The following is a 25,843-nucleotide window of genomic DNA, read 5'->3' on the forward strand; positions in this document are numbered from 1 at the left end:
AAGTTAGTTTTTTCATACATTTCGATGTTTATAACACAATTTTTTGAAAATGCTCAAAATTTCCACGTATGTTCTAAAAAATACTCAAAATTTCATTTGTTACAATATTGTGATCGAACGATCGAGTTTTTTTTACATTATAAATTTATTACATTTTTTTTGATAATACTTAAAATTTTTACAAAACTATGCATTTTCGAAAAAAATACTTTAAATTTAAGTTTTTTTTTGCAATGTGGGTTTCAAACGATCTGGATCATTTCATACATTTCAAATGTAATAACAACTTTTTTGAAAACATTGAAAAAAATTCACAAAACTACGTATTATCTAAAATAATACTCAAATTTTCAAATATTGCTACCCATATCGTGAAAAACTAAAATTTTGAGTTTTTTTTAATCTAAAATGCATAGTTTTGTGTTTTTTTAATTAATCAAAAAAAATCACGATTACATTCGAAATTTATAGAAAAATTCCGCTTATTTGATACCCATATCGTAAAAAACTGAAATTTTAAGTATTTTGCCTTCCTCACTGAGGTAAGGCTATAATCCTGCTCTAAAAATTAACTTTTGAAAAACAGGTCAAAGACCTATATTCATGTATACCTGTCGACTCAGAATCGAAAACTGAACAAATGTCTGTGTGTGTGTGTATGTGTTGGTACTCAAAATTCTTGCCAAGTTTTCTCGGCACTGGCTGATCCGATTTGAGTCAAACAAGTTGCATTCGATCCGGTTTGGTGCCCCATACTGCACTATTGAATTGTTTGAAGATCCGATAAGTAGTTCAAAAGTTACGTTTAAAAAAGTGTCAGAGTTGCGAATTGAGTGCTGGAATTTTGATGCCGGATCTCACTTATCTATATGAAAACTATGTCCGGATTCAACACCCAACCCATCGTTGGTTAGGTAATCGAAAGACCTTTCCAATGAGTCCAACACATTGAAGATCTGGCAACCCTGTCTCGAGTTATGACTACTAAAGTGATATTTATGTACTTTTTTGAAGCCGGATCTCACTTAAATGTATGTAAACGATGTCCGGATCCATCATCCGACCCATCATTGGTTAGGTATACAAGAGACCTTTTCAACGAATCCACAACATCGAAGATCTGGCAACCCTGTCTCGAGTTATGACCACATATGTGATAATTATGATCTTTTTTGAAGCCGGATCTCACTTAAATATATGTAAACTATGTCCGGATCCATCATCCGTCCCAACGTTGGTTAGGCAATCGAAAGACCTTTCCAATGAGTCCAAAACATTGAAGATCTGGCAACGCTCAGTTTCAAGTTTTGACCGCTTAAGTGACATTTGTGTAATTTTTTTATTGACAAATAGATAGAATTTGTGTCCAAACCTATCATATCACCAAATGTTGGTAAAAAGTGAGGAAGGCACCAACCACATAGGGGAACAGCATCTAATTCCAGCGTGCCTCTAATGTTGGCAGGTCAGAACTTTGACAATCAATTAAAGCTAATTAAAAGCGTTTTCAACTGAAATCGAGTGATAAATAGCTCAATAAGAAGTGAGCAAGCAAGTTTCTATCAAAAGTTTTGCAAAATTAGTTGTTTAAATAGTGAAAATCAGCAAATTGGATGGAGTTAGGAGCGAGTGTTTAACCTGCCAAAAATACGAGAATTTCCCCTAGGTGTTAGTTTTTTTTCTTAAACTCGTAATTTTATAAAATTTCGATGTAAACCGCAAAAAGTTTATTTTATGCAAAAATTAAAAAGTATATTTTTATGAAAATTTATGTTTGCTAACAAACTGAACTGGTCAAAAATGTACAAAAAACCTTATACATTGACATGTTGAGACTATGGCTTGCTATTTCATTTTTTATACATTATTTTTTGCCTCCCCCTTTTCCCCGGAATTTCAGAACCGCGAAGGAATTTATTCATGAGTATGGTGCATTTGCACTATAAAAGAAAATATATTCTTTCGTGGTTCTCAAATTCATGAACACAATTCACGATTTTGAGAGTAAATTTTTTTCCGTGCAGAGCCGAGGGATAAAAAATTTGAAAAATAATTGCATCGTCCATATACATTATTTGATTAATTTAAACTAAGCTTTTTTCTATAAACATCATTCAAAATTGTTCTGTATTTTGAATTTCACCAAATACTTTTTTTTTCACATAAAATATTTGGGCGGTTAATATAACTTATTCATTTTGCAAGGTTTTGAATCACAGTTTAGTTTGGTTGTACAAGAGTTTAAGAAGCAACTTTAAACCGAAATTACGGGCAGTTCTAAACCTGGATTTTTATAAGTTGTTGTAGTCCTTTTTGTGAGTTTCGAAGCTTCAAATTAAATAAATAGATTTTGTTTTTGTTAGATAATTGTTTTTTTTTGTCTGGAACAAATTTCAAATCTCATTAAAAAGTTTAATGCAAACAGTAATTTCAAATTCATGGAAGCCTCAACTGTGGTACAAACACATTGTTCTAAAAATTCATCAACTCCATCAAGTGTTGGTTTAATTAGAGTTCGAAAAACCATTCCCGTCACACCGCATCCAGAGTGCGGGGAAAAACTGATTTATCACCGAACCCAACTGTCCAACAAAAAAAAATCCTCTCTCTTTTTCACGTGGATCTGGTCGCAACAGTGCGCCGCGATTCTGCATAAATTATCGCCAACCCTGCCTCAAATTAGGATTTAGAAACACATTATTTTCCACTCGATGGCGTCCGTGATTTAATTGAGTACTCCGGTACGTGTTGGAGCCCGAGCTCGCGTCTAATTAGTTATCAACAATGTGCTAAAATAATTAAGCCTACATTTCGAGCGGAAAATAGTTTCAAACATCACACGATTATAATCGGAGCAGGGTGGTGTGATGGTTTTGTAGGAGGGGGAGGTGGTTTGGTTGGCATGACAAATGACTCCCTCGAACAGATGACAGCGGAGTTGAATTATTACACTGTTGCTCGTGGATTCACCAGAAGTTTGCTAATTTATTGCGTTTTTCCATACTAGAAAAAAACTCTTTTCGTACCCAATGCTCTAGAATGTTAATAGTCACGTTTATGATGTTCGCGTTGCGTGATTTTGCAGTTGATTGAACGAAAATGCCAAATGGTTCAATTAACGTGAAAACGCTTGTGGCTGATAAAAAAATAAAATCAACCCACAAAAAAAGTACAAATCTATAACATCGTTACGACCAATTTTGAGCGAATCTCACGCACGCGAGCTTCAATCGAAAATGTTCCCGGAGAGTTGCGTTGTTTGTGGCATCAAACGGAAAAATTTCACCCCCCACATTTTCCACCCAACCCAGAAGCTTCCAGCTGTGCTGATTTGTTTACATCGGGATGCCGCCGCCGCTCGCTCCGGGAAGTTTGTTGTTGAGCCCGAGTGGCCCACATTCTGCCGTTTTCCGGAATGCAACTTCCAGCGGCCAAAACTTCCAGCGTGGAAGTCGAGATTTTCCCCCGCTCGTTAAGGGGAAGCTGGAAGGGTTCCCCACGCGCGAGTTTCGGCGAATTTAGTCACCAATCTCACCACAACCGAAGTAGTCCTGGAAGTTTGCGAGCGAATCGCTGCGAGAAGCTGAGAGAATGTGCGAGATTGTGTGGAAAAACAACGCCCGAACGTCGGGGAAACTCACCACTTTTCACCACTCTCGCAGAGAGTGGAGAGAAATCGCTCACGAAATGTCCCTAACCTTATCCAACATTTTCCAACCTTTTTTAAGCATTTCAACTGAATCTCTCACGAGAGAGAAAGAGAGAGCGTGCGATGCTGCGAGAGAGTTGTTCTCTCGTTGTAGGTCAACACTCAAAGAGAAACCCAAAATCACGGTCACGAGCTTTACGCGAAGTGGTGAGTTTCTCCTTACAACTTCAGGTCCTCCTAGCGTCCACGGTTGGGGGTGGGAGAGTTGGCGGGAAACCCGATTTGGTTTGTTTGGGTAGAGGCCGGTCTGGAAGCTGGAGAAGGAAGAGGTCTCCACCGCGGCGCTGCCTCTGACGGCGCTGGTATTTATTTAATTTCGCAAGTGGCAATCGGAGTAGGAGCATGATTCTTCGGCGGGGGTGTACGAAGCCATTTGGAATGTCACTTTGGGAAAGGGCGCTTGGGATAATTTAATTCGAGATTGATACCCAGCGGGGGACGGACTGAAATAGGATTGCGTTTGGTGAGGGGACGGGGGGAGGTGCACGTTGCTTTTTCAAGTCGAAGATGTGTGAATTTACGCACAATTATGCACATCGCATTCATTGGAAAGTGACTATTCCAATTGAGTGGTTTCGAATTATTGTTTAGGATTTAAAGAAGGTGCTTTGTATGTATCCTTTTCAGTATAGCCAAATACCAGAATTAGGCACTTACTGGTTTTCATCCCGACTTTTTGCGGTTATGGCTGGCAACTTCAAACGAAATACCACCGCCAGGGGTCTCTAGTTGGGTGGTTTCATCAACTGAATTCCCCACATCAGTTGGTCAATACCTGATGTAATTAGGTATTTTTGGACCACCTCTGGTGAGCCACTGTAACGCAGGTTTCACGTAGTGGTGGATGATCAAACACGTGGCCTTTTTTTGCATTTGAAAATTCAATTTCCCGCCAAAAACCACGCAAGTGGGGAGCTTCCTTTAAACATCGGTATTAATTACCTTAACCACACAAAATGAGTGAACAATTAGTTCGCTTTGTGATAAATTGAAACAGTTATAGTGGCTGGCAACCGAACTTCAACCATTCAACTGTGATTTATGTCTTCCTGATTTAATATTTCAAGTTTGACGGAATTTAATTTCCCTGCCAGCAAATTCCGCAAAATCCAAAAATGTTAATTAAGATTTACATTAAGATAAGCGAAACCAGCAAAATTTTAATTCCACAAACTTGAAGCTTTCACTTGCCATTTCCGGTGGCGCTTCTTCGTGCGCATTTCTTGGCAGTTGGATTTTTTTCTTATCGGCCGGTCCAGCGGAATCCCTTCCGGCAACATCACCGCCAGAATCGCGATGGTCCGTGGCCTTCCGTGTCACGGCCAGCAATTCCACAAATCAAAAGACGCCGCCGCGCGCACCACCCGACGGGCAGGCCGGAAAATATTAATTCCACTTCAGCATCAAAACTTTGGCCACTTTCTTTTTTCTCTTCACAAACCCAGTGAGGAAATTAATTCTGTCTACGCGCGATGGTTACGAGGAGGAGCGCAAGTTTTTTTTTTGCGTTTTCTCAAGTTCAAGGCGGATAAGCTGAAAGTTTTTTTCCCCGAGCGGAATGGGGGGAAATGTGATGGAAAGTGGAAATTTTTAATAAATATTGCACGTGGCTTTGGGAAAGTAAAAGCAACAGATTTATTTGACTAGGAAGTTCGAACATATTGTTTCTTGAAGGGGAAAGTTTCCGGCTCACCAGTAACGAACCATAAATGAAAATGGGGGAAATGGGTGAAGAAGTTGGTTTGAGCTGCTAATTGCGTTAAAAGAACTTGGTCCATTGGTACAAGTGGGTTTGGAAAGGATTGGAAACTTGGCGGGAGGAAAATAAAACTGCTTTGAAAGAGTTAAATTTGTAAGCTGCTCTTCAAAGTTTTGAATTCTGGTTTTAAATCTCATTTTAACAATCTTCTTGAAGTTTTCCTGTTACATCGATTAAAGTCAACGAAAATTCAAAAAAAAAATGATAGATGGCAATGATTTGTTTTATGACACAAATTTCAAGCACATGGTAATAAGAGAGTCTAGAACAAAAAAAAAAGATAATTGAGTGGTCCAGATCGTAAAATTAAGTGGAATATGGATTTTCATAAAGTGGAGAAGATTTGGAGCTGAAGCTGAAGACACCAATCTTCAGTAGCGTTGTTGCAAGCGAAAAAAGGGCAACTTTTGGTCTGGTTGAAAATTATTGTAGTTCACGATTAGGTTAGTTCTTAAAATTTAACTTTTCAGGAATATTTTTTGGGAATTTAACTTGTCAAGACACTATCAAAAATCAGTTTTTCAATCTAGCAATTCGAGGTTAAGTTTTAGAGAGAAGTAATATTCGGGGCACTTTAAAAGCTTTAAAAAATAGACCTTTTTTGACAGATCTATTTGTGCCAAAAGGGTCAAAAGTATCATTCATTTTTAGGTAAAAAAAGAGGCAAATAAAAAATCTCGAAAAATTTACTTTTAAAAATGTATAGTTTTTAAGGGAAAAGTGAATGGGACCACCTTAACGAAATTTGCAAATTGTTCAACAATATGTTTTAAAATGTTATTTTGCCCGCAGACTCTAAATCGGCCCTCAGGATTGAGCCTAATTTATGAAAAAATAATCTCTTTATGGTCATATTTTGGGTTTCTTTGTTAAACTAAGGTAATATTTTAATAAAAAATCGTCAATTCTTGGCAGTAAATGAAGATGGGTTCTATACAATTTTAGTTAAATTTTCGCGTTTCTAAAACATTCTTTCAATAATGAAAAATATTCAAGTTTATGTTAATGTATATATATATTTTAGTTGTTGCATATTGTCCGATCAGAAGAAGTTTTTTTTTTGCTGCTGTTGAAATTTTAAGATTATTCAATTATTTTTGTGAGTTTTTGATTCTTATTGAAAACTTTAAAAAATGTTTTTCTTATCAAATTCTTTTGGATTCTGACTAGAATCTGGTCAGTCCTATCTGACCAGTTCTATAAAAATAAAAGTTTTCACATACTTTTATTTTTTGACAACATTAATTTCTTGTTCCTTTTTGCATGGTTCCGGAAATAAGCATGAATTTGAAAGTTAATTTAGTTTTCATTTAAAACAAAGTATGCATTTTTTATGAAAATAAATCGGGATTAGTTTATGTGTGGTTTTGCTGAATACTGAACTTATTATTTAAAAAAAAAAATAAAAATCGTGCTTCGTCATGCACACGGGATGTGTCTTGAAAGTCTTCACCCCGAATTTCAACCAATTTGTTTGTAAAACTCAGGAAATATATTATGAGATATGGGAAAACTATGACAAATATCATATCAAAAACACATCAGAATTTAATCGGATGAAACAAAATTGACTCTTAGGTGTTGATTTTTTGTTAATTAAAAAATAATGAAAAATTTTTTCTTTCTGTCAATATATTCAAAACTTATTCAAATTGAGCTAACTAAACAATTCACTATAACTTCTAATTTTAATAAAAAATGTTGCGAATTGTTCAAAGAAAATTTGAAAAATGCTGATTTTTTAAATAAAGTATAAAGTTATTTATAATTGGTTTTCTCCAAATTCAGAAAACTCTATATCTTAGAATAGACCATTCCCCAGGCATCCTCAAATCTTTAAATCTTTTTCCAAAAATGTTTCCACATTTTAAATGTACCGCTGTAGAACGAAAAAAAAAATTAAATATTTCTAAGAAATAATTCACTCTTTCGATTGGATTTCTAGGAGTTTTGATTAAATCACAAAAATCTTTAGTAATTGTAATCTATTAGTGTTTAAATTTTTGTCATATTTGCTTCATACCATTGGCTGATTAAATAAAAGTAAAATAAAATGTTTAATGCACCAGAAACGTTAAAACCAGGGTGTCCATTCAAAACCCATTTTCAAATTTTCCAAAAACTCAAATAATAAGGATTTCTTATCTAAATGAAATCTAAATGAATTTTAAAAGAAAAACAAACTATTTTTAACATCTTTCGTTAAAAACAGAAACCTAACAAACACTCCTGATTAAGAGTAGAAACATAAACAATTAGTCTCTCAAAAACCAAAAGCTTAAAAATACTTATGATTTCAATGTTAATTTTTAAAATTGGCAAACGTCAACTAAAAATGGCAAAAAGTTAAAGATAACTGAATTTAAAATTTTATTTTACTTTAAATGGATGAAGGCTTTGAACGTGACTGCTGTTACTATTCTTTCAAAGAATTTCGTTAAAAAATATGTTGAAATGAATATTGCTAACCCTGAGCAATTCTCTACGAAATCGGTCGTTTTTCTTTAATTTTAATTTTTGTATTTTTTAATCCGACTGAAACTTTTTTGGTGCCTTCGGTATGCCCAAAGAAGCCATTTTGCATCATAAGTTTGTCCATATAGTTTTCCATACAAATTTGACAGCTGTCCATACAAAAATGATGTATGAAAATTAAAAAATCTGTATCTTTTGAAGGAATTTTTTGATCGATTTGATGTCTTCCACAAGGTTGTAGGTATGGATATGGACTACACTGAAAAAAAATGATACACGGTAAAAAAATGGTGATTTTTTATTTAACTTTTTGTCACTAAAACTTGATTTGCGAAAAAAAACTATTTTTATTTTTTTTTATATGTTTAAGAGGACAACAAATGCCAACATTTCAGAAAATTCTAGGTTGTGCAAAAAATCTTTGAGCGAGTTATACATTTTTGAGTCAATACTGATTTTTTCAAAAAATCGAAAAATCGGTCGCAAAAAAATTGCAATCAAAAAGTACTTTAGTGAAATTTTGAGAAAGTGCACCGTTTTCAAGTTAAATCCATTTTTAGGTAACTTTTTTGAAAATAGTCGCAGTTTTTCATTTTTGCTGTGCACATTTTTGCCCACTTTTGAAAAATATATCTTTTAAAAGCTGAGAAAATTCTCTATATTTTGCTTTTTTGAACTTTGTTGATACGATCATTAGTTGCTGAGATATTGCCATGCAAGTGTTTAAAAACAGAAAAATTGATGTTTTCTAAGTCTCACCCAAACAACTCACCATTTTCTAATGTCGATATCTCAGTAACTAATGGTCCGATTTTCAATGTTAAGATATGAAACATTCGTGAATTTTTCCGATCTTTTTCGAAAAAAATATTTTAGAAATTTTTGAAACACGACAAACATTTAAAAAGGGCGATTGAATGTCTTGCCCTATTGAATTGTTAGTCTCGATTTTTTTATTTTTTGAAAGTATTGTTTTCGAAAAGATCGGAAATTTTCACGAATGTTTAATATTTTCATTTCATTTCATTTCATTTATTGGATTGTTTTGTTTGGCAATAGCAATCAAGTAAAACAACTGACTGTTTGACTGAAAATGGTTGAACAATGGTTATTAGAACTGCTTTTTAACAAGTATTGATGAAAAATTGATGTCAATTTCAGTTTTATTTGTAATGGATTCAAACTTCAAGCGAAAGGCTAAAAAGCTCAAATACTTCCCCGTTCCAAGTCACGCCAAGACAGCCCAAACTAACATTCTTTTCCCCCAATTTTCCCACCCATTTCTCTCGCTCTGAGGTCCAAAAGTCACCGCAAGTTTGTCTTCTCTAGCAGCTCTCCCCAAAGCAACAGCTTTCCGTGGGTCATTTGCACGCTCGCACCGTGGCGGAAAATGAATAATTTCCATCACGTAGCAATATTCCACATTCCACGCGTTATCCAGCATTGAGTCCGTGGTTGTAATCCCCCCTTGTCCGGATTGTGCCCGACTGGGCCCCGACTTTTGTCTGTCTGTTAGTTCGCGATCTCAAAAAAAAAAATACCCTGCAAGAGACATGTTTTTTTCTTGTGCGCACCTAAATATTCGCCCTAGGTCGAAATTTGAGGAACAAAAAACGAAAGAGGAGGTTGGGGGAAGGCAGCACCTTAATAATTGATATTCACATTCCGTTTTTCCGCTCGGAACGTCTTCATTCCGTGGCCTCGGACATCGAGAGGGAAGGACTCCATGTCCGTCAGATTAGGTTCGAAACCCGGAATGAAACGGACGTGGGTTTGGAGGGTCTAATTCATTAACATATTAACGAGATGATTATCTAAACAAGATTTTGTCTGAATTTTCAAGAGTGCATTAATTGGATCGGAGGGACCAAGCTTCAGGAGGTGGTCGGAATTTTTTTCCCCATCTTGAAGGGTCTGATATGGTGCGGGGGAGGGGGGACACCTGCCCGTGCCAATTAATGCCCGGAGAGCTGCTCCGTAATCGCGTGCGGTGACTTGATTTGATGAGACACGTCTCACGCGTTCGTCACACGAGAATCCTCCCCGATTTTGGGCGAATATGATTAGGATAATGCGATTGTTGTTAAATGGAGTGCTAATTGCGGGGATTCAAAGCTGGGCCGGAAAATTGCTTTCGGATGAGCGCGCTGGGACGTGATCATGTTGCTCAAACGGTTGGTCAGCTGGTCCGAGGGTGGACATTGATTAGAGTGATTAATACGGAGGAGGGACCACCCCCACCCCCCTTCACATGCTGAGTTTTGGAGAGTGATTATAATGTTTGACGAGGCCTCGATAATGTACCAGTCGAGGTGGTCTATGGACTGGAAGTTGATTGTTCCAAGGAATTTCCACCTGGGTGGGAAATTATTGATGTTAATTAGGACGGACGTGTTAACATTTTGGACAGATTGTGGTCCAAATGAAAATTGAAGGACGAGTGAGTCACATTGGTCACATTATGTCCTCATTACATAAAACGTAACAGTTGCCCCGAATTTTATTTTTTTTGCCACTTAAGCGTATATCTTTAATATCATTGGCGTGTAGGCATGTAAAATTATTATTTTTGAATTGTTTGTCTTTGTGTTCTGGTAGACGTCGAAGAAGGGCAAATCAAAACTAAATCCCAAATTTTAAGTAAAATTTTGGAAATTTCGAAGCAAAAATTATTATAGTTATGCTACTATCAACAGTAAACAAATTATAAACTAATTAAGGAAAGAAATTGTCCCAAACTCAGGCATTTTTTTAACGAAAGTTTATCAAAAGATAAGAAGAATATATTTGCCGAAAAAGGAATAATTAAGCGTTTATAATCGATTTTAATAAAAAAAACATGAAAATTTCATTTTTCTGCACAAAAATATTTTTGAGAAAAAAAAACACACATTTCGTCGCCATCGTGCTAACTTGTCATACGTGCATTTTGGGCCAAATTGAGTTAAGAACGCCATTTTGTACAGCTCACAATGCCTCACCTTTTGACCTTCACAGATCCCCAAAATTCGATTTCAATCCTGAGATATTCAACAAAAACCGAAAAAACTCCGTGCATTTTTGTCACTTTACATATGAAAGTAGTTTCAATCTTGTCGTGCTATCTTGTCACTCCATGAAAATTGATGTAAGTGCGACAAAAGGCCAAAGGGATTTCAGGCCAGGAAAGTCAGGATGCGTTTGTCGCACGTACAAGCTAGACTACCGTAAACATTTATAATTATAACTCGGGACTCCAGCAACCAACTTCAACCAAACTTCGGGACAATGCACAGAATGGTCAGCCAAACAAAACGTGTTTGTTATTGTTTACATTGCGTGCGCTCGTTTTTGTATATTCAAGGTCAAACATTAAAACGCGTTTTCTCGGAACGTCAAAATGGCGGGTGCGACAAGATAGCACGACGACGTCGATTTTATGTTTTACATATTTTTCACACTTTTTCTGAAATAATTTCGTAGCCAGACTATCAAACACAATTCCATCGAAAAAATCACAAAATAATTAATTGAAAAATAAAAGAAATAGGATAGACAATAAAAATGTGTTAACATTATTTTTATGCAATAAAACTTTTTAAAACGTTAGGTCAATTATATTATCAAAAGCTTTTCAGCATCACGAGATTTAAATTAAACTTTAAGTGAAATTTTAAATAAATATTTTCATTTTTCTAAAAGAATGTTTGATATTATACTATAAATAATTTGTTTTTCAATCATATTTTCAATTGAATTTCGCATGATTTTTTTTCAATTATTCCATTCATAGACAATTTCAATTATATTTTGAATGATACTTCGATTACACTTTTTATGAAATTTTCAATTACAATTTCAATGATATTGTCAATGATATTTTCATTGATATTTTCAATGATTTTTTTAAATGATATTTTCAATGATTTTTCAAAATGATATTTTCTAATAATATTTTCAATTGTTTTTCTAATAATATTTTTAATTATTTTTCCAATAAATATTTTCAGTTATATTTTAAATGATAATTTCAATGATATTTTCAATGATATTTTTAATGATATTTTCAATGATATTTTCAATAGTTTTTTAAAAATGATATTTTCAATTGCTTTCAATTAAAATTTTTAATTATTTTTCTAATAATATTTTCAATGATATATACAATGATATTTTCAATGATATTTTCAATGATATTTTCAACGATATTTTCAATGATATTTTCAATGATATTTTCAATGATATTTTCAATGATATTTTCAATGATATTTTCAATGATATTTTCAATGATATTTTCAATGATATTTTCAATGATATTTTTAATGATATTTTCAATGATATTTTCAATGATATTTTCAATGATATTTTCAATGATATTTTCAATGATATTTTCAATGATATTTTCAATGATATTTTCAATGATATTTTCAATGATATTTTCAATGATATTTTCAATGATATTTTCAATGATATTTTCAATGATATTTTCAATGATATTTTCAATGATATTTTCAATGATATTTTCAATGATATTTTCAATGATATTTTCAATGATATTTTCAATGATATTTTCAATTATATTTTCGATTATATGTTCAATTATATTTTTATTTATATTTTCATTTATATTTTCAATTATATTTTTTATTAAATTTTCAATTATATTTTCAATTATATTTTCAATTCTTTTTTCAATTATATTTTCAATTATATCTTCAATGATATTATCAATTATATTTTCAATGATATTTTCAATAACATTTTCAATGATATTTTCTATTATGTTTCCGATAATATTTTTTATGTTATTTTTTTATGATATTTTCAATTATATTTCCAATAATATGTTCAATGATAATTAAAATGATATTTTCTATGATATTTAAAAAATAACTTTCAGTTTCAATTCGTCGCCATCGTGCTAACTTGTCGTAAGTGCATTTTGGGCCAAATTGAGTTAAGAACGCCATTTTGTGCAGCTCACAATGCCTCACCTTTTGACCTTCACAGATCCCCAAAATTCGATTTCAATCCTGAGATATTCAACAAAAACCGAAAAAACTCCGTGCATTTTTGTCACTTTACATATGAAAGTAGTTTCAATCTTGTCGTGCTATCTTGTCACTCCATGAAAATTGATGTAAGTGCGACAAAAGGCCAAAGGGATTTCAGGCCAGGAAAGTCAGGATGCGTTTGTCGCACGTGCAAGCTAGACTACCGTAAACATTTGTAATTATAACTCGGGACTCCAGCAACCAACTTCAACCAAACTTTGGGACAATGCACAGAATGGTGAGCCAAACAAAACGTGTTTGTTATTGTTTACATTGCATGCTCTCGTTTTTGAATATTCAAGGTCAAACATTAAAACGCGTTTTTCTCGGAACGTCAAAATGGCGGGTGCGACATGATAGCACGACGACGTCGAATTTATATGATATTATCAATGATTGTTTAAGTGATTTTAACAATGTTTCAATGTATTCCATTCATATTTTGAACGATGTTTCCAATTATATTCTGGACGCAATTCTCAATGATCCCGAGCAGACGGAAATAACTTGGGAATAACATTTTTTGATACTTGAAAATACTAGGCCAATAACATTTTTTGTTATTTATAACAAGATTTGTTATTCGTCGTTATGATTTTTTTTGTTAATAACATTTTTAGTTATTCTTCGAAAAAATCTTTGTTATTATTATTTTTTTTTTATTTTATCAACTAATCCGATCATCCCAATAACAGTTGAGGGTATTCTTCCATGACAAAAAATTTTATTCCAAAGTTGTTTAGGCTATCAATCAATATCTGACCAATAACAAATTTTGTTATGATAACATAAACTGTTATTCAACTCTTATCCAAAAATAGATTTTTCATGAAGGTTCCATAACATTTTCTGTTATTTTAACAGTATTTGTTATTGAAATGGCATGAATTTAGTTATTACCGTCTGCCCGGGATACTTTGAACGAAGTTTTCATTGACTTTAAATAATTCTTAAATGATTATTTATGATATTTTCAGTGATATTCACAATGATATTCCCAATGATATTTTGAATGATGCTCTCTGTGACATAATGAACGGTGTTTTGAATGATGTTTAACCTTCGGGAAGTCGCGTGTTTTGCTCTTTCTTACAAGTGTGTACAAAATACCTGATATTGTAAATAAACTTTAAAATTAATGTTTCTTTCAAAGATATTCTCCATAGTATTTTAAATGAACATTTTAGTTATAAGTACTATAATATTTTTAATAGCATTTTTAGTAGTATTTTCAATGAAAATTTCTATGACAATTTGTTTCTTTTTTTCAGATATCTGAAAGATCTTCAGCAAGATATGTTGATTTTTAAATATATTTGCTTGAAATCAAGGTCAATTCGGAAATTGTTAATTATTGTGGTAAGTTTTAGATTGGATTGGAGATTGGTAAGTTGAAGATTGGTTTTAGATTTGGATCAACAATTTGGAAGAAAAATGAAATTATTCTCATTCATAATTGATTTTTGACCTGAAAAATTGTGTCAAAATGTCGTGTTGCCAAAAAAAGGTATGCAAATACATTTTTTAAGATACTTTTAAAGATATTTTAAATGATTTTTTTAAACAATATATTTTCAAAAATATTTAAAAAAAATTTAAAGATGTTTAAAAATATTTTTAAAGATATTAAATAAGGTATTATAAAAGATATTTTAAAAGATGTTATAAAATATATATTTAAAGATATTTTTAAAGATATTTAAAAAGATGTCATGAAAGATATTTCATAAGTTTTGTTATACATATCTTCATAACTTTGACAAATTTAAGGCAAAATATAATTTGATGTGAGCATGATAATTTAATGGATTAAAAAAATGTAAATATTTTCAAAATAAAGTTATAAATGAATCTTAAAAAAAAATGACGTAGGTGAAATTTATTTTGAATTCAGTGTATGAAAGTCGTATTCAAATAGATTAAAGACATGCGTTGATTCAATATTTTAATTAATGAAGAGTATTTCGAAGATAAGTTCGAATTGATCGATTTGTTACTACAAAATCTTGCTCAAAAAATTAGAAAAAGTGAAATGATGTGTTTGTGAATAAATATGTTCAATCAATCAAATAATTGGTTTCAAACATTTTACAAAAAAAAAAATACCGTCGTAAATTCATAAAAAAAACATTAAAATATTTCATCTTTGTTCAAAAAGAACAACTGCATTATTATCGATTTGACATTGTCCGTATGCATTGTTAAAAAAATGCATTAATTAGTTCAAATTGTTTTTATCTAAAAAAAAATATTTGGAATGAAAGAGACTAAACTGATCAAAATATTTCATAATCCAATAAACCTGCCAAAAACAGTACAGCTCGAATTCAGAAGCATCCCACATTTCAAAAATTAATTTCCAATTCATTGTTTGCCAAATTTGAGCTTCTCGTCCGTTTTTATTCCTTCTCTTTCACAAAACAACATCACCATCGCCAATTATCCACTCAAGTGTAATCGAAACATGGCAAACAAATCAATAGGCATCCATTCGTTGCATTTGGCCTCCTCTCCCCACACTCACACACACGCACAATTTCTCATATTATAGAAAAGCAAATTTGATGTACACATCAAACAGAACGCAACCATGTTGAAAATCGAAATGGAATTTTGCCGGTCGGTCGGGTCTCGGTTCCGAATGGTTTTCGTTGCTGGCTGATGCTCGATTTAGGTGGCAATATTCAACAATCAGCATTTTGTGAGTGAGGGGGAGGGGGGGCATGCTTTATTGGCTGACAGACAAACCGATTTCACCGCAAAACAACACGTCAAATGTTTGGGGTGTGGTGGTGGAAAATCTGCGGGGTATTTTTGGGTTCGGGAGCGATTTCTCAAAATTGCGTAGTTTTTCGGAGAGGTGGAATTGCCCGGAAGTTGATCGATTTTGACTTCAATTTTTCGGTTCAATTTCAGCTTTTAATGTACAAGCTTGATGGATTTTTTTTTTCAAATGCTGAGAAATGTTTGAAGTTGGCCCAGCAAACCAAATTTAATCAAATTTCAACTGGTTGATTTTTCGACCCAACCCTGGCAGCACTGTTGGTTGAGGTTAGTTTGGCCGGAAATGGATTTGTTTTCCGGGAAGGGGAGCATTTTGAACTTCGAATCGAAAGCCATAATCGTTTGCATTTTGCAAACAGTTCAGAATTGGAGCTGCTGCACAGCTGCCGTTTATTGCGAACAAATAGAAAATTCGGGAAAACTTTTTTTTGCTGTTCCACAATTGACCACCCACCCTTGTCCACGGCAAATAACTACAAATACGTGCTCATGGCTGGTGTCCGGTGGATGATTTTTTTTTCGGTGGCCACATTAAATATGTGTGTGTGTTTGCACACACCAAAGCAAACCACACAAACGCAATTTGGTCAGATTTGGGGCATCAGACTTTTGGGATTCCCTCTGACCGGAAGTGAATGGTAAGTCAGCCTGTCCGATAGGTGGCAGAGCTAGCAGAAACAAAAAAAAAAAGCGTTAAATAGTTTGAATTTGTATTTGCTAGCGGTTTTTGCCGAGTATGCTTGTGAATGATGCTTCGCAAAAAGTCGAGTTTGTTGAACAAAGAAGTGGTGAAATATTTAAACTGTATGTGGCATTTGATTTCATTTTTTTTATTTGATTATTCGGAAACGAAACATTACACGAAAAGTTTTTTGAATATTAAATCGTATCAAACTTTAAACATTTACAAACACTTTAAAAATGATTTCACTGTTTTGATTATTCAATCACAACCAGTTAACTAAAAATAACATTTTCAAGCAATATGTAACGCTGCTGTCAAATTTATTTATACTTAATCAGGGAACGACATCATCAGGACAGAAAAGCCTTGCTTAAGAGTGACGTCAACGAAGTTAGTTTTTTTGAAGGGCCTCGAACGCAGCTTGAAATATTGTTAAGCTAGGTGAAAATATGCTACCAGCACGATACTTTGCCATATTTCCGTTGAAACCTGACGTTCGCAAGTGACGTTCTGTGTATTGCTTGCAAAAATCGAAAACTGCTGTCAGATAACCAATCTTATGCAACTTTGACGCCAACGATAGCAAAAATCTCACTTGTTTTCGTTCTTTACCAGAAACAGATCGGAAAGCTTCCATCAAACTAGGATCATTGCATTGGAAATAATTCAATCAATAACTGTGCTCTCAATTTTTTAACCAATTATTACTTCAACCCGATGTGTTGCCAACATCATTCAGAGTTTCCCAATCAAAATAAGGTTTGAGTTTTATTCAAATTTTGATTCGATCAGCTTAAAACTCTTTACACAAGCCAAGGAATTTTCGATGCACTCGATACCAATATTGGGCAACTTTTGACTCCGATCGAGTCAAATAAGTTATAGATAACGAAGCATTTGCTTCCTTGTGTAGCTTACGAATGCGTATTAAATGTAGTTAAAGGTTGAGCATAATTGCTTATTTTTGTGAATAAGCCTAAACAAACCGTAATATTTAAATTTAGCTAAATGTGTTTTTTTGTTGATTTGAAAAATAATTGCGGGTAAAAAAGCCATTTTGCATCATAGACATGTCCATATAATTTTTCATACAAATTTGGCAGCTGTCTTTTGAAGGATTTTTTTTTTATAAATTTTGTGTCATCGGTAGCTATGGTTAAGAACTACACTGGAGAAAAATGAAACGCGGTAAACAGTTTTTTTGGTGATTTAAAATTTCACTTTTTGTCATTTATTTTTCATTAGCACCATTTTTAATACGTTTCAAAGGACATCAAATGCCAACTTTTCAGAAATTTCCAGAACAGGCAAAAAATCTTAAATCGAGTTATGAATTTTTGAAACAACACTGATTTAAGAAATCATCAAAATATTGGTCGCAAAAATTGTTCAACTTCATTTTTGATGCAATATCGAATTAAAAAAGTACTTCAGCGAAATTTTAATAAAATGCATCGTTTTCAAGTTATAGCCATTATTAGGTAACTTTTTTGAAAATAGTCGCAGTTATTCATTTTTTAATGAGCGCCAATGTTTGCCCACTTTTGAATAAATATTTTTGAAAAGCTGAGAAAATTCTCAATATTTTGCACTTTTGAACTTTGTTGATGTGACCCTTAGTAGCTGAGATATTGCCATGCAAAGATTTGAAAACAGGAAAATGAGATTTTCTCAGTGTTATCCAAGCAACCCACCATTTTCTAATGCTGATAACTCAGCAGCTAATGGTCCGATTTTCAATGTTAAAATATAAAACATTCGTGAAATTTTCCGATGTTTTTAAATGTTTTTTTCTTTATTTTATTCAAGACTGACTGTTCAAAAGGGCGTCTTATTAAATGTTTGGCCTTTTAAAATTTTAGTATTGATTTAAAAAAGGGAAGTATTGTTTTTGAAAAGATCGTAAAATTTCACGAAAGTTTTATATTTTAATATTGACAAGCGGACAATTAATTGCTGAGATATCGACATTAGTAAATGGTGAGTTTGCCAAAGACACCATATTTGAATAATCAGAAATCATTTTTAATTATTTTCAGAAAAAAATGTATGGTTCCAAGATCGTCGAATAAGCAAATTGTGTTTTCATTTCAACCGCTTTATTTTTATGGAGCCACCCTAATCGCCAATAAAAAAAACGAGTTTTACTAAAGTAACAACGAACAACCATGTTAAACTCGAACCAAATCGCATCGCTTTGGACTGTGATTTCGCTGATTTAGTAAAAAACACATTTGAATCCTCAAAGCAACTAATTTCAATAAACAACTAATTTTACATGAATATAGTGCAACTGTCCAAACAATCTGAAAATGTAGTCTGTTTTTTTTCCTCAAACCTGTTGAATTATTTTTTTGTCATTCTACTGTGCTGAAATTGCCTACTTGTCATCGCCCATATAACAATGCTGAAAAATTCATCATTTCACTCATGTGGTTGCTGAAAAGTTCAACTTTTCAGCATATCAATGTTTTGAAACACATCAGAACTATTCACTTCTCAATCGTATTTCAAACAAAACTAAAACTAAAAATCAAAGTGTTCCGCTATGATTTCACAAATTGATTTTTCTATGTTTTTATTTTCTTCTTTTTTTATGGACTTTTGCATTCCCTATGTCAAGAGGAGTCAGTTAACAGTCAAGACCCGAAGAAAAAAATTTCCCTGTACAACCCGAAGCCTGCAAAATGCGTTACAGTAAATTTTCGCAGGCTTGGGAAATATGCAAAATAGCACCAAACTTCAATGTTTTATAGTGTTTTGGAATCGTCAGAATGTCTAAACGAAACTATTGGCACTACGCCCCCCGGGGCATGGCCTTCCTCTAACGTGGGATTTCTGCTCCAGCGCCTCTGACGAGACAGGAGAAACCGGGACCGACGTTTTACTTCACCATCCGATAGAAGCTCAGTGGATAAGGCGGGAATCGAACCCGCGTCTCATAGCATCATCGGGATCGGCAGCCGAAGCCGCTACCCCTGCGCCACGAGACCCACAGACCGTCAGAATGTCTACTTTAAGGAAAAATATGCAAATTAGTGGTTTTCAGGGCGGGGCTCGGGGAGGAGGGGGTGAACGAAAAAATATCCGAGCAAAATGCGTTACAGTAAATTTGTAAAATTTCTATCTTATGCAAAACATGACCAAAACTCAAAGTTTTATAGTGCTTTGGAAAGGTTTTCACCTGAACTTTATATTAAAAATATAAAAAGACTACGTTTTCTATAAAGTTTTACTAAAAAAGTTAAGTAAACATTTATTGTTCTATAAACTAACATCAGTAAGAGAATAAAAACATGACTTTTCATTAGAAGCATAATCATGCGACATATCTAACTTCTCAAAATTCCATGAATAGTCAATCTGTAACAAAATTGAACCGATTCAGCTGAACCGGTTCACCCAACCGGTTCAATAGTTTGTAGGTTTGTAGATGGGTAATTCTCTACCAACTCACACGAAATCGGGAAAAGTTGCCCCGACCCATCTTCGATTTGCGTGAAACTTTGTCCTAAGGGGTAACTTTTGTCCCTGATCACGAATCCGAGGTCCGTTTTTTGATATCTCGTGACGGAGGGGCGGTACGACCCCTTCCATTTTTGAACATGCGAAAAAAGAGGTGTTTTTCAATAATTTGCAGCCTGAAACGGTGATGAGATAGAAATTTGGTGTCAAAGGGACTTTTATGTAAAATTAGACGCCCGATTTGATGGCGTACTCAGAATTCCGAATAAACGTATTTTTCATCGAAAAAAACACTAAAAAAGTTTTAAAAATTCTCCCATTTTCCGTTACTCGACTGTAAAAAATTTTGGAACATGTCATTTTATGGGAAATTTAATGTACTTTTCGAATCTACATTGTCCCAGAAGGGTCATTTTTTCATTTAGAAAAAAAATTTTCATTTTAAAATTTCGTGTTTTTTCTAACTTTGCAGGGTTATTTTTTAGAGTGTAACAATGTTGTACAAAGTTGTAGAGCAGACAATTACAAAAATTTTGATATATAGACATAAGGGGTTTGCTTATAAACATCACGAGTTATCGCGATTTTACGAAAAAAAAGTTTTGAAAAAGTTACTTTTTGCGTTTCTCTTTGTTTCGTCGTCCGTGTCTGTCGCGGGTGACCATGAACGGCCATGATCGATGACGACCAACTTTTTCAAAACTTTTTTTCGTAAAATTGCGATAACTCGTGATGTTTATAAGCAAACCCCTTATGTCTATATATCAAAATTTTTGTAATTGTCTGCTCTACAACTTTGTAGAACATTGTTACACTCTAAAAAATAACCCTGCAAAGTTAGAAAAAACACGAAATTTTAAAATGAAAAATTGTGTTCTAAATGAAAAAATGACCCTTCTGGGTCAATGTAGATTCGAAAAGTACATTAAATTTCCCATAAAATGACATGTTCCAAAAATTTTTACAGTCGAGTAACGGAAAATGGGAGAATTTTTAAAACTTTTTTAGTGTTTTTTTCGATGAAAAATACGTTTTTCGGAATTCTGAGTACGCCATCAAATCGGGCGTCTAATTTTACATAAAAGTCCCTTTGACACCAAATTTCTATCTCATCACCGTTTCAGGCTGCAAATTATTGAAAAACACCTCTTTTTTCGCATGTTCAAAAATGGAAGGGGTCGTACCGCCCTCCGTCACGAGATATCAAAAAACGGACCTCGGATTCGTGATCAGGGACAAAAGTTACACTTAAGGACAAAGTTTCACGCAAATCGAAGAGGGGTCGGGGCAACTGCTGTGTGAGTTGGCGGAGAATTACCCAGGTATGAATATGGACTACACTGAAAAAAATGATGCACGGTAAATAAAAATTTGATGACTCTTAATTTAACTTTTTGTCACTAAAACTTGAGTTGCAAAAAAACACTATTTTTATTTTTTTTATATGTTTTAGAGGACATAAAATGCCAACTTTTCAGAAATTTTCAGAATGGGCAGAAAATCTTTAACCGAGTTATGATTTAGTGATTTAGAAAAGTACTTCAGTGAATTTTTGATAGAGTGCACCGCTTTCAAGTTATAACCCTTTTTAGGTAACTTTTTTGAAAATAGTCGCAGTTTTTCATTTTTTTAAATTAGTGCCCATGTTTGCCCACCTTTGAAAAAAATATTTTGGAAAAGCTGAAAAAAATCTCTATATTTTGCTTTATTGAACTTTGTTAATACGACCCATAGTCAGACATGCATCGGCACTATGAGCTCTTTTTAACGGCACTCAGCTTGAGGAGTTAGAGCAAATGCATGTCTGCCCATAGTTGTTGAGATATTGCCATGCAAAGGTTAAAAAACAGAAAAATTGATGTTTTCCAAGTTTTACCCAAACAACCAACCATTTTCTAATGTCGATAAAACATTGATTAAAAAAATTAGAATTTGGTCAAAGATTTTTTGCCCATTTTGGAAATTTCTGAAATGTTGGCATTTTATGTCCTAAAACATATCAAAAATAAAAAAAAGTGTTTTTTTGCAAATCAAGTTTTAGTGACAAAAAGTTAAATTAAAAATCACCAATTTTTTTACCGTGTATCATTTTTTTCATTTTTTTTTCAGTGTAGTCCATATCCATACCTACAACTTAGCCGAAGACAACAAATCGATCAAAAAATCCTTCAAAAAATACAGATTTTTGGATTTTCACATATCATTTTTGTATGGACAGCTGCCAAATTTGTATGGAAAATTATATGGACAAACTAATGATGCAAAATGGCTTCTTTGACCATACCGAAGGCACCAAAAAAGTTTCAGCCGGATTAAAAAATACAAAACTTAAAATTAAAGAAAAAAGACCGATTCCGTAGAGAACTGCTCCTCGATGAAATATTTTTTAAAGTTGAGAAAATATTCTATAATTTCCCTTCTGAAACTTTGAAAATAGGGCAATTAATTTAAAAAAAAACAGCCTAACAATGAATTCAAAAAGATGAAACTGTCACCCAATTCGGCTTTAATTATGAATTGACGATATCTCGGAAAAAAATTGGTTCGGTTTCAATGTTAAAAATTGGAACTTATATGAAATTTGCTGATCATTACATTAAAATAAATTTGAATATTTTAAAATCTATCTGTACTTTTGAAAAGGTCGAAAAAAATATAATACAGTCGACTCTCTGGTTGTCAATATCCAAGGGACCGTCGAGGAAGAGAATCATCAGTTTACAGAACGATGCAAATTGAAGACTCGATTGAAATTTGTTTTTGCTTGCTGACCAGCTATAGGAAAGAATCATGGCAACGTCCAGCAAACAAAAACAAATAAATGTCAAACACCCTTCAAAGCTTCGTTTCTCAAAGAAAAATGTCTATGCAAGCCATGAGAAAGTAAAATTATTGACAACCGGAATAGATATTTAAAGCAAATAGAATTCAAGGGACCGTCGAGGAAAAGATCCTTCAAGCAAGAGAAAATATCGAGGAATAAAGACAATCGAAGTATGCAGTTTGAAGGGACTGAAGAATTCATCGGTACATGGAGCATTATTGATATCGAGAAGATCGACAGCCAGAGAGTCGACTGTATACCAAATTGATCATAAATTCCAACCTATTGATAGCGAATTTAATACATTTGCTTATTACTTGCATGGCCAGTCCCCAAAATTGTATGGAGACTTGTGCGGAAAAAGTGATGATGCATAATTGCATCTTTTGACATGACATGTACAAAACGAAACTATTGGCACTACGCCCCCCGGGGCATGGCCTTCCTCTAACGTGGGATTTCTGCTCCAGCGCCTCTGACGAGACAGGAGAAACCGGGACCGACGTTTTACTTCACCATCCGATAGAAGCTCAGTGGATAAGGCGGGAATCGAACCCGCGTCTCATAGCATCATCGGGATCGGCAGCCGAAGCCGCTACCCCTGCGCCACGAGACCCACTACAAAGCTTTGTCCAAATAAAAAAAAATATGTGAAAAAAATGTGAAATTGTACAGAACTGCTCAGCATGCTTTAAGACTGCCCAATTATTTTTTTTTAATATTTTCCAACATAATTTGATTGTTGAGCCAATAACCACAAACAACTCAATTGCTCGAACAATTTCCGGCATTTCATCAGCCCGATGATTGACACACCCCCAAGTCCAAACAGGAGGGGAGCCAATAATTAATTCGCCATTTTGGCCCCCAACCAATATTGCATCATTATCGTCGGTTTTATTGTCGGAATTTGTTTGCTCTCGCATTCTCTCCGGCTGGAAGAGAGCGCCATTTCCAGCCATGCTGCGGTCATGTAATTACTTAACCCATTTGACCACAGTAGCACCGGGAGCGTTCGACCTCACAGGAGTGGCCCTCCCACTAATTAACACAGCGTTGAGCGATTGTCCACTTGGTTTCAAGCAAATTTGCACACCCAATCCGCTTACCGGTCGGGCGGTGACATCAATTTAAATATTTTTTTTTTGTTCCACCATTTTTTAAAATATGATAAATTCCAAATTGTTAAACATGCCACTTGAAGGCAAAAACAAAAAGACTCACACTTTCACGAAAAAAGCTTTGACGGTTAAATTCCTGGAAATCCGGGATGAAAATGCAACACCCTGCCAACGCTTAAGCTGCTTACCTGTAAGTAAAGAAGGGGGAAAAAATACGAGCTTTAGTGATGGCTTGCCAGTGGAAACTTTCCAGCGGATAACGAGTTGTTTGGTTTGCCGCGTGATTTATGGTGCAGATGGATGGAAATCATTACTCTGAGCTGGGAAGATCTCCTGTTTGAAACGGGAAAATTTCTTGAAATGGAAAAAGTGAGCCTAGATTTATGCAAATCTTGATTGGATTGCTAAAAGAATCATGCTTTTTACATAGTTCTATCATTTGTTAAAAATAAATTTATGCATTTTTTGTTCATTTCTGAGTATTATTGTTTTACACGAAATGAATTTAAAAAATACTAAAAACCATAACTTAGATGAAGATTATTTCAAGATCATTTTTGTAACCTAAATTGCGTTAGATATAAAACTTAACTTAACCTTAAATCAAACCACAAAAACCATTTCTAGTGCCCAAAACCCACTCAATTCAAAAGATCGCCTCTTTTCCCAAAAGTGCTCCCTTTTTCCACAAAACTGAACATTTTTCCAATTTTCCTCGACTGCGCCGGCTGCTATCTCTTGAGAGGAAGAAGCCGAGCATCATCCTTCTGTTCATCAAAACCCCGGCTCAATGGGTGTGGGTTAGCTCACTTTCGGGATCGTCCGATAATAAACATCCTCTCTAGGAAAGCCAAATACTCGAGCTGGTGCAGTGGCTTTTCGTGGAAAAATTTACCCTCAAACAGGGAGGGGGCATGTGGGCAAGAAGACCCAGAAATCCTTCATATTTTCAATATTCGATCGAGAGGAAAATTTATGACCATTTCGTTTATTTTCCGCTCGTCTTCACCCGAAAACCTACCAACCAGCCTACGACCAGTGCCAGAAGTGGGAGGAAAAAATTTCAAGGATTTCCTCGTTTTTCCCAAGGCATTTTTTTTTCTTTCTCCAAAAATATATATTAAACCGTTATCGGCTGGTGTCTTGCCAGGTTTCGGGCTCCAGGGCGAGACGTGACGATTGGAACCGACTCCTCACCTCACCCTCAGAAATAACTCTCTCCACAAACTCGATTTTCCGTCCAATTTACTAACGATATAGCGGCTCGAGAGCCGTCCGTTCCGAAGTGGCACTTCTTGTGACCTCCGATCGGTCCCATTGTCAACCGGATTCTTTCCGCTCAAGTCGATAGCCAAACATCGAAATCTACTCCAAGTCCAACTCCACAAGAGAAGAATGGGTTTTGTTCGCCGAGTGGACATTGATTGGACAATGAGAGGACTTGAAATTTAAACATAAATTCCATCAGGGCAGAGAGAAAAAAATCGCAATCACAAACTGTCCCATCTAATCAAACTTTACAACCGAGCAAGAGAGAGAGAGAAAGAGTCTGGGCTGTCCATCTCAATTTTCCGAGGAAATGCACTTGACGTGGCCAGCTGGACTGGAGTGTCACGCAATTTCCTTTCGATGTTTGGCCAAACGGACCGAAACCCTCGGACCAATGCTATTTTTCAAACAAACGGAAAATATTTATCACCCCGCCCCTCCAGTGTTAGTGAGGAAATGTGAGCCCTTCTGTGTGCAGGGAATTGGTGGGATCACTAGTTGCCATGCGAGACGGACAGTGGCGTTTGAAAATGTTTGGACATTCGCTAAAAGAAAACGGTACTCAAAATATCAACTCAAAAGTATTATTAACTCGACATTTTTGAAGTTGATCTCAGTAAACGATTCAATTTCGTTGAGGTTTGAAAGATTTTGCTCCATCAACACGCTTTAATCTACAGAATTGGATTTTAGTAAATTTCCTTCCAATAAATGCCATG

At 34.4% G+C, this 25,843-nt stretch overlaps 1 protein-coding gene across 1 annotated transcript in view; it reads right to left on the minus strand.

Annotated features, from left to right (window-relative positions):
• Positions 1-3,335: 3,335 nt before the first annotated feature.
• Positions 3,336-25,843, minus strand: part of LOC120421038 (neural-cadherin-like) — a 232,209-nt gene continuing 209,701 nt past the window's right edge. Inside the window, 2 exon segments of the mRNA XM_052708700.1 lie at positions 3,336-3,483; positions 3,536-3,551. Of these exon segments, the coding sequence (XP_052564660.1) occupies positions 3,336-3,483; positions 3,536-3,551 (164 nt within the window).

The sequence above is a fragment of the Culex pipiens genome, chromosome 2 (genome assembly GCF_016801865.2).
Source record: "Culex pipiens pallens isolate TS chromosome 2, TS_CPP_V2, whole genome shotgun sequence".
NCBI classification, from domain to species: domain Eukaryota; kingdom Metazoa; phylum Arthropoda; class Insecta; order Diptera; family Culicidae; genus Culex; species Culex pipiens.